General features: G+C 35.1%; 1 protein-coding gene across 1 annotated transcript in view; it reads right to left on the bottom strand.

The window, feature by feature from the left end:
- The window catches only part of ADGB (androglobin), a 107,333-nt gene that overhangs the window by 34,394 nt on the left and 51,544 nt on the right, over positions 1 to 21,395 (bottom strand). Inside the window, exons 15-23 of the mRNA XM_051615054.1 lie at positions 15,672 to 15,682; positions 15,002 to 15,170; positions 13,088 to 13,151; positions 11,060 to 11,162; positions 9,942 to 10,083; positions 6,816 to 6,930; positions 4,351 to 4,518; positions 2,193 to 2,331; positions 367 to 501 (exon numbers count right to left, since the gene is read on the bottom strand). Of these exons, the coding sequence (XP_051471014.1) occupies positions 367 to 501; positions 2,193 to 2,331; positions 4,351 to 4,518; positions 6,816 to 6,930; positions 9,942 to 10,083; positions 11,060 to 11,162; positions 13,088 to 13,151; positions 15,002 to 15,170; positions 15,672 to 15,682 (1,046 nt within the window). The remainder of the gene's footprint in view (positions 1 to 366; positions 502 to 2,192; positions 2,332 to 4,350; positions 4,519 to 6,815; positions 6,931 to 9,941; positions 10,084 to 11,059; positions 11,163 to 13,087; positions 13,152 to 15,001; positions 15,171 to 15,671; positions 15,683 to 21,395) is intronic.

Below are 21,395 nucleotides of genomic sequence, written 5' to 3'. Positions count from 1 at the left end.
CAGATGAAGACTAGGCAACTAGTTTAGACCTGTTGTCTAACTTTTCAAGACTGAAGTTAAATGAAATCCTTCTTTATTGCATAAGCAATTGGTGCAAAAATAGAGGGGGAAAACAAAAAAATAAAGTGGGGGGAGTAATAACACTTTAATGACATGTTAGAGAAAATTACAAATAATGGGAGAAAGGAGGAGGATAATAATATGAGTGAAAAAAAATAAAAGAACAGGTCATAGATTAAACTAGAACACTCTATTGCATATCAGTTCCTTTTTCCTAGATATTAATCAGTAACAAAATCCTTCTGGTGAATCATTTAATATGGTGAAGTATAAAACTTTTTTTAAAGGTATTTTTAAAGCACACACCTGGTTTTCTGCTGTTCAGTACTTTCCTAACATAAGCTCCTCTCCAGCAAGCTTGAATTTTACTAGCTTTTGCTTCCTCTTCAGAAGTAGGAGTTCGGTTCTGCCAGCTATTAAGGGAACTCCTCCCACAGCTCTCTGAAAGAAGGGAATGAGCAGCATCAATAAAGCAGGAAGTCCTGTAGCTGCCTGCAATGAAACTGAAAACAACAACAACAAAACAAAACAGAAAACAACCAACCACCCCAAAACCCCTCAGAGTTATGAGTGCTATATTCCGGAAACAGCATGGTTTCTGCATAAAAATTTCCATTTGTGACAAAAAACACTGCTCTTAAAGTTTTGCTCTTATCACAATAAAATTAGACAAAATATACTATGTAATTATACAAAGTGAGCATGCTAATTCCAGATACCAAATCACTGAATTCATACTACTCTTTACAGACACCTATTGCAGTGCATTTTTAAAAATCAAGTCTCCTAATGTGATTTTAAAGTATCCTCCCAAATATGAACCCACAGGATTTGATAACATTAAATCCTAACTCTGAACACAGCTTAAAAGAGCTTCACAAGACTTTAAGCACTTCTGTCTCTCAATATCACCAGTTTATTAAGTGAAAATTTATATACCACTGTTATTCAAAACATTGTATTCAACCTTTGCAAAGGAGCCATGAAATACAGATAAGATCTGTGATAAAGCAGGGGTTCATTTATCTGACTGTGACTTTCTGTTACCAATGAGTTTTGGAGCGTAACAAAAATTAGTAGGTTCTGACGGATTATTAATGAGCTTTTTGAACTGCACAGATAAAGAATGAGGGCAGTGAGACAGCGTCAGAGGAAGGAAACAGTGCTCCAAAAGGAAGAACCAACAAAGAAAAAGGAGGAGGAAAGAGATCAATTTGCTTGAAAAATGGGACAAACAAGCTTAAGAAAATATATTGCTGTCATCAGCCAGGAGATGACAGATTTCAGTCTAATCTCTTTTAATGAATACTCTTAAGTGTGACTGTGTACCCAGCCATCATTCCTCATTATTGCCTAATTTCCAAACCCTAGAATGCCTCTTTAATATTTAGTGGCTGAAAGGTTGCACAAGCCCATTTCAACAGACAACAGGTTGGAACTCAACAATATGGATGGTACAACCACTTGCATAAAACACAAACATCTAATCACAGAGTAATATAGGCTGGAGGAGAACACTGAAGGTCATCTGCTCTAAACCCACATGCAAACCAGGATCAAGTTAGAGCAGGTTGCATGTGGTCTTGAGCAAATGTCCAGTCATCCATTTTTCAATATCTGAAACAAGCTTAAAAAACAAACAAGCAAGCAAGCAAAACCCAAAACATTCCCCAAATGAAAAAAAACACTTCAACCCATCAACAGGAAATAGGTGAACTTTCAATTAAGGCACTAACTCGAGTAATTTAAGGTCTCTTCAGCTGGTAATTTGAACGAGTCATGATCTGCAGTACATCAGGCAAAAAAAAAAAAAGCATCTGTAGATGGTTGTTCATGCTTGTCAATCAATACTAACAAATACAAATCAAGGAAGACAAAGGAAAATTTCAGAAATTTATTTATTATAAATTCACAAAACTTGGACAAACTTTCTGGAACAGAAAAAAAAAAGGATGATTTCCATTTTGAAATTAGTCTCAGATGTGCTGAGAACAGTAGAAGGCTTAGGCATCTCATAAGAAAGGAACCATGTTTATTTCAGGAAGAAAACACAAGATTAGTGAAGAGCTTGCTTCCTTGAAAATAAGAATGGGCAGAAATATACAAAGCAATTATTAATACCAATGCAATACCTGAAGACCAAGTGTCATCCTCAAAAATCTCAATGTCTTTAAAATCCAAAGTGAAGGACCTGAAGGCGAATTTGTAGCTGTCAAAATTCTCCCTGCCTGTTACGTACTTGATCAAATACCAAAATGCATTATTGAAAACCTAAAATAAAAAATAAGAAAAGCATTTAAAGAAGGAATAATTTATAAAAGCTGATTGATATTGCTTTGCATTATTGTTTTAAAAACATTTTAGCTCTTACCTTCTTTTAGGTAAAAATGAAGTCTTTAACTTTCTCTAACAAATATAGCATTTGAAAAATCAGTCCCAACAGTAGGACAATGCTTCAAGCCAAAATCAAGAGAGAATTTGTTTCATGCCTGTCTTATTAAACATAGGACTGATTAACTATAGCTTAAATTTGTATCACCTGAAAGTATCTTAGAACATTTTGTGAAATTAGTTGATGGTCTCCTACCAGAGGACAGAACACATTACAATCACCATAATGAAAACTGGGATTCTAATTAAGGTTTTCATAACTGAGACCAACAACTGAATGAGCATGCTTACTGAATTAGGAGGTAGCACCACAAAGAAAAGTAGAAATATATTGTTGGGAAAGAGGGGAATATTTCATGTCCTACTTACATGACTAAAGCGATGGTTTTATATGCATCCTCAACATAGTGATGCTCTTTAAAGAGCAGAAATCCAGTCTTTCTCCTTCTTCCAAAAAATGGAAGTGTTAAGAGTGTTTTTCAGAGCTGGTTTAATAATTTGAATCAAAGAACATAGTAACAACTTACTGGAAAACAAAATTTTTCTTTCATTGTCCTTATTTTAAGATTTTCCTGCTTTCTGAAAACATTTTATTCTAAGTTATGTATTTTTTGATATTAATAGAAACTTCTTTATGTTGAAAGCTTTAAGACTGGTGAAGAAAGAATCTACTTTAGTACATGTTTACATTCAGAATATTTTTTCACTGTTTGTATTAAAGATAGATTATTTCCTTATTTTCATTCTGGAGTCACTAATGGCTCAGTACCTCTTATTTCTCTCATTTCAGGTTTTTTATTCCTGTATAACTATACACTGGCCTTCTTGGAAGAGAGAGGAAGGATATGTATGCTCATGCCTGTTAGTTGTTCTTAAAGTCACTAAGTTTTGCACATATTTAATATGAAAATATAAATTTAAATATTGTATTTTCCAGACCAGAGAAGTCAAATTGATTTATTTTTATGTTGGACTTGTCATGAAAATTACCTTTCATGAGTGGCACACAATTTTCTTAATTTTGTTGTTTTAAGCCTGGTGTCAAGCCCATGTATAAAAGCACTGGCTTAGGTGGTCTGCCTTTCAATATCGGTGATTATAAAAATATTAATCCCTTTCTTCTATTCAGTCTTCTAAAATACATGGTATAAACTGCATGAGCTTTCTAGTATTCTGATGAAAGTAAGTGAATCTTGAATATATAAAGTACCGACTGTAAAGAAATCAAGTTATAGCAGTATTATCAACATTTATGTATACATAAAAATTGGTATGCCTTTTGCATATTTTTTGCAGTCTTTTTATAATATTGAAGTGATAGTATAGAGAACTACAGAAAAGTGTAACTTATTCATCATGTATCTAAAGACCCTTTCACACACATGCCGAGCAGAAAAGTTGAGTAAGAATGATGCAGTTTAAAAAAAACAACCAACCAACCAAACAAAAAACAAGTCAGAAATGCTGCAAGTAAAAAAACTTCATGACTTTCTTCAGTAACATAAGCTGTAATAATGTTTTTCTGTGTCATCAACGTTAGGCACATAAAGGAACCATTCTGGCTTTTCTGCATTTCAGGTAGTCTTTTAAACCCAAAATGAAATAATACAATAAAAAATATCATGCTCCCTACCACAAAGTGTGCTAAATGAAACTTACAAAATTAGGGACTCATATCTGGAATGTGCTATTCTGTGCATATTAAATTTTTTCGTATTAAAAGAAGACAATTATAACACAGTTTTAAGTTACGCCATTTGGGTTTACACTTAACAACAAATCCCACATTTGGAGCACTAAGGAGCACAGTAATTTGTTTGAAAAGTATAATGACAATGTTAAGCTGTTATCCAGCTTCTGTAGCCTTTAGATAAGCGTTTTTTAAAATTGTTTGTTCACCTTGTAGTGTTCTGCAGCCACTTCAGTACCATGGAGGCCAGGAGGACAATGAGTTCGATCTAACTCCTTCAGTGCTGTAGAAAGCTCAGGCTCACTGCTGAAATTATTTATCACATTTCCAATAGCTTTCAGGATAGCTGTAGCCTGTCCTATAAACCGGCAGCTCTCCTAAAGAGAGAGAGAAGAAAAACAACTATTTTTAGAAAGATTGCTTTAAGATTTTCTTTTGTTTTCTTTCTAGGCTGTGACAGCACACAAGCTTTTTTTTCTGTGCTGAAGTACAAAACTTTTCATAAGCCAAGCAATTGTTATTAATTATATAAACTGTAAAATCAATTAGATCTCTGGTATTCAAAGCATACAAAATTTTCACCAGTTTTATCTATTAAAATTAAAACATTACAACACTATAAGAGGCAGCACAACAAATGTCTGTTCAGGATTTTATTTTTCCTGTATCATTAGTCCTAGAACATTTAATCAGAAATAGGTTCACATAGAGACTTTCTACTGCAGTGATAATAAGCCTTCTGTTAGCTGAAAGGCACAGCATCTCTTCTGTTATAAAAGGATAGATGAGTACTTGTATCCTGCTGAAAACAACACCAAATACATGCTGCCCAAAGCATCATTAATCTTCATCAGGATTTCTGTGCAAGAATGTGGATACATTCCTGCAGATGACACTCTGCAGAGAAATTGCTGTCTTGAAAAAAGTGCAAAGAAGACCCCAGGATATATTTCTGCTTTACTGTCTTCACGAGGAACAGCTTTTCATCCACAAACTGAAGACAAGGGTATAGTACAGCCACAAGACATTTTTAGTTGTCCAACTGCTTATGTTTAAAATTCTTTGATACAATAAATGTAATAAACTTGCATAAGCTGCTTTTATGTCCTGTTATTAGGACCCTGAACCTAGAATGCTGTTGCACTCACCTTTCAAAATATTTTGGCACAACTTTGCTCTAGATGATATCCTCCCTCCCCAGAGTAACCACAGCAAATATTTGGGCCAACTGCTTGCCAAAGAAATCTCAAAAATATGGATGGAAGTGTTATTTGTCTGGATGGTAGGCAGTGAAGAACAAAGGCTGTAGTAATTACTCCCCTGGGCCTCTTAGCTATGAAAAGTTGTTTGAATCAATTGTTCATTGTATGTGTAAAAGCTGCTCTGGGACTCCGTGAGTAATACGTGATCTCATGAGACAAAACAAACTTTACTGATGTGACAGTTTATTTTACTCGGCAGGTATTTTTTAATATATTAGTTTCTGCACGTGTACTTTATGACATGCCTCAAAAAGAGAGCTTATACTCTACCCCTGACGTGTATTTCAACAACAATATTTTTAGCATTCTATTTTACATTGCTTTTCTATGTAATCCAAAATCCTACCCAGTGATTACTTATACATTTAAGAAAATTATTGCAATATCATATTGAAACTGATGTTGTAAAATCACGTAGTCATTAAGGTTGGAAAAGACCTTCAAGACCAAGTCCAACCACCAGCCCTGAACCCCCATGACACTAAACAATCTCCTAAAGCACCACATCTACCTGTTTTTTGAACGCTTCCAGGGACGGTGCCTCCACCGCCTCCCTGGGCAGGCTATTCCAATGCCTCACCACTCTTCCAGTGAAGAAATTTTTCCTCATGTCCAATCCAAACCTCCTCTGGTGCAGTTTGACTCCATTTCCTCTTGTCCTATCACTGGTGATTAGGGAGAAGAGGCCAATACCCACCCACTACAACCTCCTTTCAGGTATTTGTAGAGGGCCATGAGGTTTCCCCTCAGCCTCCTCTTCTCCAGGCTGAACAGCCCCAGCTCCCTCAGCCTCTCCTCATAGGGCCAGTTCTCCAGAGCCCTAATCATCCTAGTTGCCCTTCTTTGCACCCTCTCCAGCACCTTGATGTCCTTCTCATATTGCAGTGCCCAAAACTGCACACAGTATTTGAGGTGCAGCCTCACCCAGGCCAAGTACCTCCTTGGTCCTGATGGTCACACTATTCCTGATGCAGGCCAGGATGCTGTTGGCCTTCTTGGCCACCTGGGCACACTGCTGGCTCATGTTCAGCCGGCTGTCTACCAGCACCCCCAGGTCCCTCCCTGCTGGGCAGCTCTCCAGCCAATCCTCCCCAAGCCTGTACCACTGCCAGGGGTTGTTGTGGTCAAAGTGCAGGATCTGACATTTGGCCTTATTGAAAGTCATGCCATTGGCCTTGGCCCATCCATCAAGCCAGTCCAGATCCTTTTGTAGTTCTTCCCTGCCCTCAAGCAGATTGACACTCCTACCCAACTTAGTGTCATCTGATACATACATACATACGTACGTACATTTAATTATATTATTAAATATTAGAACTCTAAATGAAGATGCAACAGTACTTAAATTTAAAAGTAATTAGTAGTCAGAAACACCTCTATTGCAACTCTTGACTAGTTCTGGTTATGCATACCTTTTCAAGACCTGACATCACCGTGTCCTCTTCTCCAAAGACACAAGGCACCAAGCTACACAGATGAACATGGTGCCCTATGGGTGAACTTACTGTGAAGAGCAGTATGTGCCGCCTACATTGGGGGAGGGGGGGGGAAAAAAAAAAAAAAAAAAAAAATATATATATATATATATTAAAAGCACTTTAAAAAAACCCCAAAAAATTCAGTCACAGCAATTCTTAAGCTTTACCTTTTATGCATTCGGTAAAAATGAAATCCATTCCGAGATTACCTGGCTCTTCAAATCTGGCATTTCTAACTCTGCTTCTCAAGAATCTCCAAACCACAGGCAGGTGAAATCAGATAAGTCCCTGTTATTTTATTTTACTCTTTTTTTAAATTTTTGTTTTCATTTAGCAAAATAGATAGTTTCACTATTTCAGATGGATAGAAACAATTTATTTTTTTTTAGTCAGGATCATAGCTAGCTCTCCTTAAAAACATACTTGCTCTAGAAAGCTTAGAGAAGAAATAAAATGGTCATACATTACTTAGATCATAATTTCCATATTTGCATTGACAAAACAAAAAAAATGCATAATTGTGTCAGGCTAGATAAACGCTACAAAAAGATCATTTTATGGAGCAAACAGGCCAAACCACTCAATCATTTGTTTCTAAGGTGACAAACAACAGAAAATCAGTATTTCCTTTTGGGATACACTCAGCTAGGCTCATTCTTGTTTACTTAATAATATCCTATAACAGATTCCAATCATAAAATAAACCATTTCTAACATAGTTATACCACACAAACAATTCCTGCTTTTCAGTCAACAATGTCCTGTAGTCCCACCAAAATACTTGAGGAGCCTGCTGATACCAAGCTGTGAAGCTCCATGGTCTTATATCACTGTCAGGATGGCAATTAGCTGAAGTAGTTCATCCCAGGCACAGCCTCAACATGTTAACCAGAGACTAAGCAGTGAGAGTAAGAAAGGAGAGTTACCCCCCTCCACGCCACACACACACACACACTTTTTACATTTCATCTTAGTGTGAGTGACCCCCAAAAGACAGAGGGAAGAAAGCAAGTAATTTCTCACTTGGAGTGAAATGGGGGAGCAGTCAATAAGCCCATTTGCCTCCCACACCTGCTGTAAATTAAAGCTTTCTGAAAGCCTACTGGATCTGCCTAGAATAGAGAGAATCAAAGTTGAGAAGCTTATCAATCTGAGCTGCCTGTATCTCTGGTAGCTTTGAAATTTGCAGGTGAAAAAAGATGTGCATTTTTGCCGTCCCTATGGGACAGAGATTTGCAACTTTTGGAAATTACACTGACAATGTGGTGGAAGAGCTGACCTATAAACACAATAATAACATTTCCATTTTTATTCTGAATCAAAACAAAATACAAGACACTATTGAGCGTCTTTGGTTTAATATCAAGGTGTTTTCCTTCTACACATATTTATTTGAAACCTTGATTTTTAAAAAATCCACTTAGTCTCATCTCTATTTTTAGAAAAGGACTCAAGTCAGCAACTTTATGCTTATGTCAAGATATGAAGATGTCATCTTGCTTGTTCCACTGGAAGCATTTTCAGAAAACAATAAATGCAAAAGGCTCTTGCCTTTATCTATTTATTTATTTAAAGATTCAAGCAATGGTCTACACTGAATATCTAGAGCTACATGCAAAGACAAACAAATCATATTATAAATAATATTAAGCAGTATGTAAAGGTGAAGTAAAATATGTGAGGCTTCATGGATAACCTCAGAATTTCTCCAGTCATGTTTCGTAAATCCTGTTTCAAGAAAAACTATGAAACCTCCCATGGTATTGTCATACTTTTGAAGTTCCACTAAAAATCCTAATACTTTAATTATTGTTGGTAGTCCGGAAAACAGAATTACGGAATCACAGAATGGTTTGAGTTGGAAAGGACCTTAAAGATCATCTAGTTCCAACTCTCCTTCTTAGGCAGGGACACCTCCCACAAGACAAGGTTGCTTAGAGCCCCATCCAACCTGCCCTTGAACACATCCAGGAATAGAGATTCCACAACTTCCCTGGGCAACCTGTTCCAGTGCCTCACACTAAAGTATTTTTTCCTAATGTATAACCTAAATCTCCCCTCTTCCAGTTTAAATCCATTCCCCCTTGTCCTCTCACTACAAGCCCTTCTAAAAAGTCCCTCCCCAGCTTTCCTGTAGCACCTTCAGATACCGAAAGGCCACTATGAGGTCTCCCTAGAGCCTTATCTTCTCCAGGCTGAAGTAGGAATTTGTGTTCTAGTTTATTTTTTAGGAAAGCAGTATGATTTTTCTTACTAAATGTTCTTAAATAAGACTAAATAATTCAAAATCTTCATAAAGGTTTGGCAATTATTTTTAATTCAAAGCAATTTTGAAATCTTAGCAAATCCTAGCTATCAACCAGTTTGATATTCCAAAATCTTATGTTTTAGGAGATAAATTCCTAGTTACCTTGCAAAGTAAAACATAATCTCAACCCAGCAGGAGCAGGGAAGTGATCATCCCCCAGTATTCAGCACTGGCGAGGCCACACCTTGAACACTGTGTTCAGTTCTCGGTCCTTCAGTATGAGAAGGACATTGAGGTGCTGGAGTGTGTCCAGAGAAGGACAACGAAACTGGTAAAAGGTTTAGAACACAGGTCTTATGAGGAGCAGCTGAGGAAACTGGGGTTGTTCGGTCTGGAGAAAAGGAGGCTGAGGGGAGACCTCATAGCCCTCTACAACTACCTGAAAGGAGATGGTAGTGAGGTGGGGGTTGGTCTCTTCTTCCTAGTAACAAGATAGGATGAGAGCAAATGGCCTCAAGTTGCACGAGGGGCAGTATAGATTGGACAGTAGGAAAAAAATTCCTCACCAAAAAGGTTATTAAGGATTGGAACAGTCTGCCATGGGAAGTGGTTAAGTCACCATCCCTGGAGGTATTTAAAAGACATGTAGATGTGGTGCTTAAGGACATGGTTTAGTGGTGGACTTGGCAGTGCTGGGTTAATGGTTGGACTTGATGATCTTAAAGGTCTTTTCCAACTAAATGATTCTATGATTCTGGGATTCTAAGCCTTTCAACTAAAGTGTTAAGACAGAAATGAAGCCTCATACATACCCAATAGGAAGATTTAACACAGTAGCTTTGGTTGCAGATGTATGCATCATTAACACAAGTTCTCCAGGAGTCACACTTTTCCAAGAAAAATGTTCAACCATCAGCACACCTTTTGAAATACTAGAACGTTCCTGTTTAGTACCTAGAATAACAATGTAAAACTTGGGGGGAGGAATAACAGTAAAATTCAGACAAATACACTTAAGCAGAATCTGTATCTGCCTCATTTAGGCTTTGACAATTCAGAGAAGAGAAACAGTCATCTGAAATGCATAGGTGGTACAGAATATAGCTTATTTGTCCTATTTACTAGAAAATAATGGTTAAATGGATGTGTTAGGAGGATGTGTAAATCAGACATCTTCTAAATTGCTTAAGGCTGTTCTAAAACTCCCTAAAAAACCCACTCTGTCCATATGCAAAGGAAGCAAACAGCCGTACAACACACATATTGTAAATTATTTGAACAGGATGGTCAGTTTAATTTTTTTTAATCTTTCTTTTTGGTTCTATCTGCTCTTATTTAGATGCACTATAGTTATGTCCGTTTTGAATGTTTAAATGTCTGATTAACTTAACCTGATTGTCATAACACGCATTAGCTTTTCTGAATGCCACTCTATGACTTCTATAAAATACAAATTATTTTAATTTAAACCATCCAAGCTGTTGGATCTTGAAATATGCCAGCTATAAATCTACTTAAGAGCTTACAGTGCACGAGTTTAAAAATCACTTCAAAAATAAACCAGTCATATTGCCTATTTTACTGCATTTTTGATCAGCTAAGGCATAAAGTAGCTTTCAAGAGTGGAATTTGTAGAAAAAAAAAACCCAGTAGAAAACATGAGGAAATCCATACCAGAAATACACTGATGAAAAGCTTGCAGCAAATTGTGATAAACAGCTAAGGGAGGAATCCTTTCAGGAAAATATTCATCAATAGGAAGTAACAAGAAAGTTTACTTGAGTATTCATGTATTTCCTAGAATCTGTTTGAAAATTTAATCCTAAACTTCAAACTATGCTAAAATACAGCCCAGCCAAACACAACAGAACAGATATATTTATGCATGGAAAATACAACATTAATTTGTACTTTTCTGTGTTGGACTTACCTCCAATACCATTCCAGTGTATTAAGGCAGAAAAGCTAACCAGGATTTCAGTGGGTTTCAGACTGTCCACCAATAAATAATAGAAGATTTGGTCATCAGTAGACTGCATAGAAAAACAGATGTGCTCATCTCTCATTTTCATTGAATACCTTGGCTTATACAGAATATCAATAAGATTTTATATATTGTGACCCTAGATATGGTATGGAAAGTAAGTAACGAACTGTCACTACTTCTTCCAAATTGCAGACATGTCACTTAAGCCCAGAGCCTACAGGAAAGTTGTGGAGGGGCTTTTTACAAGGGTTTGTAGTGAGAAGACAAGAGGTAATTAAACAAAAGTGGAAGAGGGGAGATTTAGGTTAGACATTAGGAGGAAATTCTTTAGTGGTGAGACACTGGAACAGATTGCCCAGGCAAGTTGTGGAAGCCCCATCCCTGGATGTGTTCAAGGCCAGGATGGATGGGGCCCTGACCAACCTGATCTAGTGAGAGGTGTCCTTGCCCGTGCAGGGATGTTGGAACTAGATGATCTTGAAGGTCCCTTCTAACTCAAACCACTCTAGGATTATTCTATGATGATAATGATGATATTGCACATATAAACCATAATGTTCAGTTAAGAAGTAAAAGGAAATGGAAAAGTTTATTGAAAGAGAATGAATCTTCTTTTGTATTCTTCACATGGACCTCAATTTAGTAGTTCTGCTTGCTGAGCAATATTCAATGGAAGACCAAAATTTTTTTTTGAGTTGCAACTTTCTGATTCTAATTAATTACAGTAAGCTTCAAATAAATAAGTGCTCTTTTAATTTGTAACACATGACTGATTCTGCCTCATTATTGTGTGGCAATATTAGAAACTACAGAATAAATTCTGCTGTTCCTAGAAATTCTTCAAAATCTGAAGATGAATGAGCTGCTTTGCTTCAGAACTGTTTTAATACGTCTTCCTACATTCTCAAAAGTCATATTCATATATTTTTTGCATCCTGGAATATCAGTGCCATTAACTTCACAGTATAACATAAAAGGGTTATTTCATAAGTCTGATGCTGAATTTACCTAATAGTGTAAATACCTCATCTGATCAATGTAAAAAAAAAATAAAAATAAATAGAATGGTTTTACAGCAGAAGGTTAGTTTTTTCAGCAAAACAGCACACAGACTTACATAGTCTTGATGCTGATTATGGCTAGCAAAAGTATATTGTGCAGTGACTGGGAAATTTTTTTGTGATGTGATTACAAATACAGGGAGGTATGAAATTGCAGGAATACTGCAATTATAAAGCATAATTCCTGTAGTTAACCTTCTCAGTACAGGATTTTACATAAAGTTCATACTTGGAGTTTATATTTCAGTCATCTACAGTTACACTTTATTTACAGTATAAAACTAGAGCTGGAACAGGGTATTCAAACAGGTTGAATAACCTTCTGTTAACATGAACTAATGGTAGGTTTAAAGAAATACTGTAATTTAAGTATAACTAAAGGGTATTTCCAATTCCTGCAAGAGAATATTGCAAGATACTAAAGGAATTAGCATGTAGAAGGAAAATGAAGGGCTATGCTACAGAGACCCCTGATTTGGGTTGTGGGTGATAGGTCAAGATGAAGAAGAACTGAAGGGCAGATTCTGCAGGTGAATCATCATTAAATTTAATTTATTCTCTGAATTTTACAAGGTAGATTTAAGTCATAATAAAGAGAGGATGGAGGTCTGATTCACTGTAATATATACTCAACTACCAACTCTCATTATTTACCTACTCAATTTTTATATTATTTTGAAGAGCATTACACAGCATTTTTTCTTGTCTTAGATACAGTGAAATACTTCTGGATATTTGCTAGCCAACATTATCTTTGTAATTTGACTATAGTAATTTTAAGGCATTATTATTATTTTTTGAGTAATAGCAGTTCTATGTGAGATACCAAAATCTTTTAGATGATACAATCTAATTATGTAAGATTTTGACAAAGGTTTTTTAAAAGCACAAAAAAATCCCATACATATACCTTAAAATATGTCTTCTGATAGTTGTAAGTGTATGTATGTGGCTTGTGGAAAACATACAAGTTCCTAGGGAGAAAAGAAAATAAAAATACATGTAGGAAAATAATTTTCGTATAAATTATTTATTTCAAATAAGTGACTATTTCACAGCATAAAATACTAGTTTTACTTTCACAAATCCCAGCTATTTCTCAAAGATGGTTCAACATTTTCAGTTTCATAAAAGGTGAATACAATTTATTTTCAGAAAAAGCAGCTGACATTTATTTCTACTTTTGCTGCACTACTACATTTTTCCACTGGAGGTCAGGCTCCTAATTTGTCCAAGTTGAACTATAAATGGTAATAAGTTAATATTGCCCTAAACCTTCTGTGCCTACCTGAAAATTACTGTAATAAAATTATTAGTAAAGTATCATTGTTAGGAAGAACTATTTTTTATATTCTATGAATGTGTCTTTTCAATTCTCTGGTGTTTGCACACCTTCAGACAGCTGCTCAGTTCCTGACAGTTGTTTCTGACCTTGATTTAACTAAGGGCAATATAAATGACTTGCTTTCATTGAGGATGGAATCAGATGCAAAATCCAATTTTTTACATAAAATAAAACTTTTGATTACTTGTAAACTCTACAGGTATCCTGATCCATTGCTGACGTATCAATTCCTATGATGGCTAAAATATTCCTCACTTCTCAAAGTTGATATGAACTCTGAACATTCATCTTAGCTTTGCTGTATTTGAGATGTAGGCATGTCAGACAAGGAAACACTTTCCACAGAACTGACTGGTAACATGAAAATCTTAGGTGCCTAATTTCTTCTGAGCAATGAATTCTTCAAAGGTCAATCTTTTGTTAACAGCTACTTTATCAGTTCACTGTGAAAATAAGTAAATTCTCTCACATTTAGAGACAGGAATAAGAAACTGACAAATGCTGCATACATTTATTAATGTCACACTAGTCTGCCAAAGGTCAGCAGTACTGCAACATTTGTTAACTTCTTTAAACAAGTGAAGAAGGTTATATCTCTCTATGACACACTGAGCAGGACTTTGAAAGGAAAAGAAATTACTTTCCTCATGATGCTTTTTTTCTGAAGGCCATATTTTCCTGGACCAGGGGTTTCCTAAAATTAGTCAGCCAAACCTTAACAAGGTCTGCAGTCATCTATGATCTTTTATTACTAAAGTTCCAGTAGTGTTGCTGGTATATAAGTTATACATTCTCACTCAGAGAGGGAGCAAAATTTAATATTTGCTCAATAAAACACTTACTTATGAAAATAAAAGTTTCACAAATAAATATTGGTTACAAATTCAAATAAAAAAAATTGGGTGAATTTTCTCTCATAAAATTACTCCCCTCTGCCATGCCAGATTCTCTAAAAGATCTGTATTGTATTAGGTTTCAGAAAAACAGAAGCTAAAGATACTACACTAGCTTTTTTTTGTTTGCAGAGGTGCAAATGCCTTGGAATTATTTTGAAAAGGAAGGGAAATAAAGCATCCAGTTGATGAAGCTGAGCTACACTGATGGCAACAGAAGATTTAAACAACTTATTTTTTGCCTTAGAGTTGTGTTGGTCAGATGCAGGCTGCCCAGAGGCTGATGGGTTGAGTATGTTAGCACCCTCGTGGCTGCACACTCCATGACCATGCTGGTGATTGTGTTCTCTGCTGTACTCTGGAGGACATACCCAACACAGTGTGGGGCTGCACCTACAGACCCACTGTCAACAGCTACAGCAGCAAGTCTGGTCTGAAGAGTAACTTTGGGACCACCCTGAAAAGCGGGATATTTATGCAAAGAAGATCTGTTGAGAAGATAGACTTTAATATAGTCAAGTTTCACCTTTTTAATATTGTTACACTGTATATTTTATGGAATAAAGCCAAACCCTCTGTTCCTTACTGGAAACAAACACAGAAGTCTTCAAAGCTAATCCAGGTTTCCTTGGAAACAGAAGTTTTTTCTGACTTGATCTCTTCCTTTGATTTATCCCCTGTCTTGCTGTTGATACCAGCATCATCTGTTTCTGAAACTCCTTCGGCATTAAAATTGATACTCTCTTGTAATTCTTCTGCAGAGACAAGAAGACATATAGAGTCAATACAATGACAATATGCATATTAAAGGAGTATCATTCTTATATTGAATTTTTTTCCTAAACTTATTGGGAAATTTTCATAAATCTTAGAGTTTAAAAATAAAAGCTAAAACACTAACCTAAAAAGCTCAAAAGGTGACTGAAAAAATTCTCTATAGAGATTAATTGCTAACATCTGTAACTGCTTCAGTATTTTGCCTCAATATACTATCACATATTGAACCATGCACTAGAACCTTTAATATGAGCATGTCGGGTGAACTTATATATGAGTTCTGCAAACCTAAGATCATCTATATAAAATAAAAATGCAACCCCTTATCTAAATCTCTTCAGTGAAAGCTGATGGGGCAGTGTGATAAATTTTTATAACTGCCATGATACTGTCTGAAGCCAGAACCATAACCCACAGAAGATTAAAAAAACAGAATTGTGGAGGACATTAAGACTTGCCTCTGGCACTTACATAGTAACCCCCTGTGATGCTGCTCACATAAATCAGTCTAACTACTTGTAAACAGAAATAGATTTGAACTACATTACATGAATTTTCTTGTAGGAAAATCAGAACTACTGTGAGATTCATACCAAAATATCAACACAGAAATGTCCTGTAACCACATTTGGCAATCATTTAGTAACTTTTTAAGTTGTGTTGTGATGTCACCTTCTCTGCCTTTACTATGCACGATTTATATCAATAATTATTGAAGATGATTAATTGGACCCAAAATGAAGTTTAAAGAATAGCTCACAACAGCTGAGAACAGTAGAACAGAACAGCTCAAACATGATGAGATATTAATTCAGAATGTTTGTTGTGGAAAAAGATGAGGTAATATCCAAACAGCTAAGCTATAACAAATGAGAAAGCTAATTAGAAAAATATATTATTTATATTTAAATGTATGTAGTAATAGTTCATGATCTGCAAGACACATAATGATGTGCTGGATGACTAATGAGTTTACAAGATGTAAGTTTGTAACTCGCAACTATTTTTCAAGAATTGAAAGAAACTTTCAAGAGAAATGCATCAAAGACCTTTTGCTTACACTATGGAAAAACTACCTAGAAGTTTCAAAATCTAGGCTTTTTCTTAGATTTATGTGCACATTAAGTTTTAGGTCTCCAGTGAAACAACCAAAGTGACTGGCTTACAAATGTGCATATCACAAAGAGAATAATTAAGGGGTTCCCAAAGCAGAACTAGGCCCTATGTTATCTTCCTGTTGCTCAGTGTTGCTCTTCTTTGTTCATTTTGAACCTGAGTTCTACAGTACTATCAATAAACCTTCAGGGTCAACAGGGTCAGGAGATCTTTGCAGCCTTCACATGTAGGATATGCTTCATCTATTTAAAAGTCAATACATAACCCTTTTTCTGTTGATTATGTATGCAGACTGGAGTCAGAGGGAAGACAGAAATTCCAGTGCAACTAAAGGAAGGCTAAAACATGTCATCAAAATGTCTGAAGTTCCTCCACTTCTCTTTGAAGAAATGGTAGGAAACTTGTGAGAGTGTAATAAAAAAGCCTATCTTATCCTTTCTCATCAATGCAGTCCAAAGACTGTGCTGTTCAGAGCTCCCAGATACAATTATATGAAAAAAGTAAATCAAACTGTTAACTATCATTTACCTTGTATGCAAGAAGTGTCATTTTCAGCTATAAGAAATTGCAAACACTGAGTGAGATAATAAACATATAATTTGTGGAATAAAATAATAAAAAAATGAAGCTAATCGTAAGAGATGTTCAGTATAAAATGGTATTTTAGAACTGACATATGGAAGATAATTGCAGCAAATAATTCTCCATAAGTATCATATAAATAATCCCTCAAATAAATTAAAATACTAATGCAATAGACAGGGATTTATTATGAGGTTATTATAAAGTTAAACATTGCAGAGAGCTTCAGAAAAGGGAACAACTTATTTGAGTTCAAAAATTTTATGCTACTTAGAACTCAAGCAACAAAGATTAATGGTACAACCAAGCCCAAAAGAAAAGAAGTAACTTGATGAATAAGAGAAAACACTGAAATACAGAAGTAATAAAGAAACATGCATTGTAACAAAAAATAGAAGACAAATAAAACCAGATCAATAACTAAGAGCACAGCAGCATACAAACTAAAATAATTCATTCAAAAAGGGAAGTTGAAAGAGTAGAAAATGAACATGGATTGGCAGGGTTTATCACAAAAATCCCTATTTTTATGGTAAGAAAATACTATACCACATGAAACCCCAGAAATTATTAGAGAGAGTAACATTCTTAAACAAGTGAGAAGACATATTTTAAAACAGTTTAGCAAGAAATGCAGTCATTGCTTTTGGTAAGTGCTCATAATTTTTCAAGCACTGGTGCTTTACTGGTGCTTAAATGGAAATCAAGCCCCTCATCACACTGACTGCAGTTTTGGGTGCCAACATTCATTCAATATCTGGATGCTTTGTATCTGGCTTTTTATAGTCGTGAGCTAGCTCTTTAGCAGAACACAATAACAAGCAACTTAAAACTTTTGATTGACAAGGAAATGAAAAAGCACAAGCAAATACTATCTTGTAAAGTAAATGTCCAAAATGGTTGAAAACTGAAATTAGTCCTCTGTTGCAGTTTTCAGTAAGAAGGGACAGGAAGGCTGGTTTACTGGACTAGAGGTACAAAACCAGAATTTTCGGTCTACAGCAGAAATTACAAGGACTTACCACAATGAATATGAAGGTTGTAGCTAATTTTCATAACAGAGACAGAAAACCCCAAATCCACAAAATAGTACTTAAGATATCTTTAAATGTAGATTTTCTCCCAGGATTTTGAAGAACAGTGAATGTTTTAAAGAAAACATGGAAATGCGGAAAGACTCATAATGAATTGTTCTGAAGTAACAGTAATTCCCATAATCTACAATACATGGCACAATGCCAAGCATTAAAGTAAGATATATTACCAAGGCTCCCCTCCCAATGTTTGTTTTCTTTTAAAAATATTTTTTTGAAGGTGGGTTTAGTTAATAATTAATTAAGACATTAAAAGAAATTTCATTCTTTAAAGAAAAGCCATCACACCTATACCATCTAACAGAAGCACAGGGCTCCAGTCTTTGAATCCTGTAATGATTAGCAATATTTTTGATGTAAATTTGGAATACATGCATTTTGCATGACAACATATGGGTAGAGATGGCCGGGAGATTGTGAAGAGAACCTGATTACAAGGGATTTTTTAACAGTGGTGGTGTGAATTATTACTAATATAGGCCAGAGAATGGAAACAAGCCTACTTTATCCTTTTCCTTGGTTGTTCTATGGGACCTTTTCTTTAACGGGCATTTCTTGAGTAGACTTTTGACAAAGGAGAAAATACAGCAGTCTAACTACTGAGATACACTAACATCAGAATCAATCAGTAGGTTCTTTTTTTACTGGGGTGATAGTAAAGTAAGTATACAAAATACAAAAATAGGAATTAATAAAAAAAGACATTAATGCACTACAGTACTTGAAATCATCATCAGTTCTTAAAAGTGTAGCCTCAAAATTGTACTGAACAAATGTTTTCCAAATTAGTTTAAAACTATTTGTAAGTGTATGTTTTGGAGAAGTATGACTTACGTTTGCTTCAATATACTTAAAAATAATAAATGTATTCACACGTCATTATACTTTTGGTATTACACAGGTTTTTGGATAGGGTGTTTTTTCCCCCTCTCTTTATAACCTTAACTTGTATTACCCTATTTTGGGATTACCAGAGACAGTTAATAGGATGTACATTTTTTCCAGACTGAAGATAATGTTAAAAACTGAAAATATCTAAACATCTTGGGTAAAATTTCTGGTTTAACTACTGTAGAATTTAGGAGGTTGTACACATGCTTCAACTGAGAGGATATTTATTGTGTTTCTCAATTGCGGCATGAGAGGATTGTAGATATTTCACAGAGAACCAATTAAAAACAGAAAAAAAGTTTTTAAAAATGGCATTCTGTGCCTTTCCCCCATATAATCAACCTTCAGAAACACCTAAAAAGCAAAGGTACATTGCATAGGCTTCTACATGGACTGAAGAGTTGAAAACCAAAACCAAGATGAGAAAATGTATGAGTCATGGTGCAAATAAAGCATGACTCCCATTCACAAGTTTCACATGTTCTTCTGCTCTGAGATTAACTTTCAGATCTCTGGAAAAAGGAAAGGTGTTTTTTGGCAGTCAGTTTTAGGAGAGGCTGACACTGCACCAAGCAAATCTGATGACTTTTTAAAAGGCAGTTTTTATTACTCCTGACCAAATCCTTAAAACATTCACTTAAACAAAGAAGTATTCATTTTGAAAATTAGACTGAATATACTTGAAATACTAATTTCAATCACATGAAAAGAGTAAAGGTTATTAAAATGGAAGTTGTCCTATTTTGTTGCCTTCTCTTTCAGAAAAAAAAATAAAATTGTATAATTCACAGTGATTAGAAAAAGAGCTGTGTATACCAACTCCAGTATATTTTACTGAAAAGTAACTTATGAGAAGTGTTATTTTTTTTCAAAATATTTTTTGCAAGTTAGGGATTTTTTAATACCAATTTTAAGACTCCGCTGTATGTAATTACACATGTTATTATCCATTCTTCAAAATCTTCTCCTGTAAAACCAACACACATAAATAATACTGTTGATATTTGTACATTAGGATTAACATTGAGGTCAAACAATAATGGAATGGCAGAAGTCCAAATGTAAACTTCAAACACACTTACCTTTACTGAGGGTCTCTTCACTTTGCTGCCGAAAGAAGGAGGTCTCCTATATAGTGAAAAAAACCAAAACCTCACAATGGTGATTATACTATTGCATTATCTTGTTAAAGCAAATACTTGGTTTTGGAGAAGTTCTTCTTGAGATGGAGAAACAAACTAGAAGTTATTATAATAGTATGTATATTAAAAAAAACAACAACAAGAAACAATAAAATTCTCCGTTACACCTACATATACATCACTAATATACAGGCTGATGTCTTTCTAGAGAAGTACATGTGATCTGGAGTCTGGGATAAAAGCTGTTCCCCATGCCTGCTTCTCTGCTAATAAAAAGTGTTATTTGATATTACTGTTCTTTGACAATAAAATAAGTTCTATTTTATGAACTAATTAGTTCTATTCCAGAACCAGTTATGTTGTTTTCTATTTTAAGTTTCCATTCTTGGAAAGTATATGGAGGGTTCCTTTTTCAAAAGGCATTTCTTGCTCTGCAAGTGTACAAAACTGTCATTGGCAACAGCATGTCTGACAGCTACAGCATCTTTTGTTTTCTATCAGCTGCACAAATAAAAAGTAGCCTGCTCTTTTTGAATGTTTTGGCTAACAACTCTATCCTGGTTAATCCCATTTCCAAGCTAGAGCTGCTGAACTAATACAAATGCAATATTCACTTAGTTTTAAGTCAAAATCAAGTTATCCAGCCTTTCAGAAAGTCCACTCATTAAATTTGCAAAGACAGAGTCCTTTTCTTTGAGAGATTAAAATCTTTGATACTATTAAAAATGCATGCCTTGTCATCCTTCCTTCTCACTGCCATCTTACCTGCAATATATCTCTGTTGCAAAATAGGAAGAACCAATTCACTTAATCCTTATAATTTTTAATTGAGAGAATCTGAAAGGCACATTTTTTACACATTACAAATCCTAAATTCTACTCCAAATCCGTTGTGGGCTTTTAAAAGAATGTTCTTGAGTCAAAGCTGGGGACAGATCTAGTATAAATAACAACTAAGAGAAAAATATGTTGTTGAAATTGTTGTTTGTTGAATAATTTGGTAACTGAAATATATTATGTCTTAGGTGTCTCTTTTTAGATTAATTTCTAGTGGAAATGAGCTGAAAAGGACACAATAGGAATTTGCAATAGTCCATGTACTTCAGCTCCTGCTTTCAGATGTCTGTACATACAACTGTAGAAAACAAAAATCAAGCTTTTTTCACTTATCATGTGACTTTGGAAAATTCACTACTCAACATTTGGATCAGAAAAATCTCTAGCAATACCTGGACTATCTCTCCCCTTTAAACTGTGCATAGAGCTGCCATATCTCTGCATGGGAGTATATATCTTGCAAGATTCTAATATCACCAAATTTCTTGTAGGAGTCACAAGATTTACCAAACAGGTGCATGTCGATGGCAACTGTACAATT

This window comes from Apus apus, chromosome 3, assembly GCF_020740795.1.
Source record: "Apus apus isolate bApuApu2 chromosome 3, bApuApu2.pri.cur, whole genome shotgun sequence".
NCBI classification, from domain to species: Eukaryota; Metazoa; Chordata; class Aves; order Apodiformes; family Apodidae; genus Apus; species Apus apus.
Note: the sequence above shows the minus strand (reverse complement) of the source record. Positions and strands in the feature narration are given on the sequence as shown.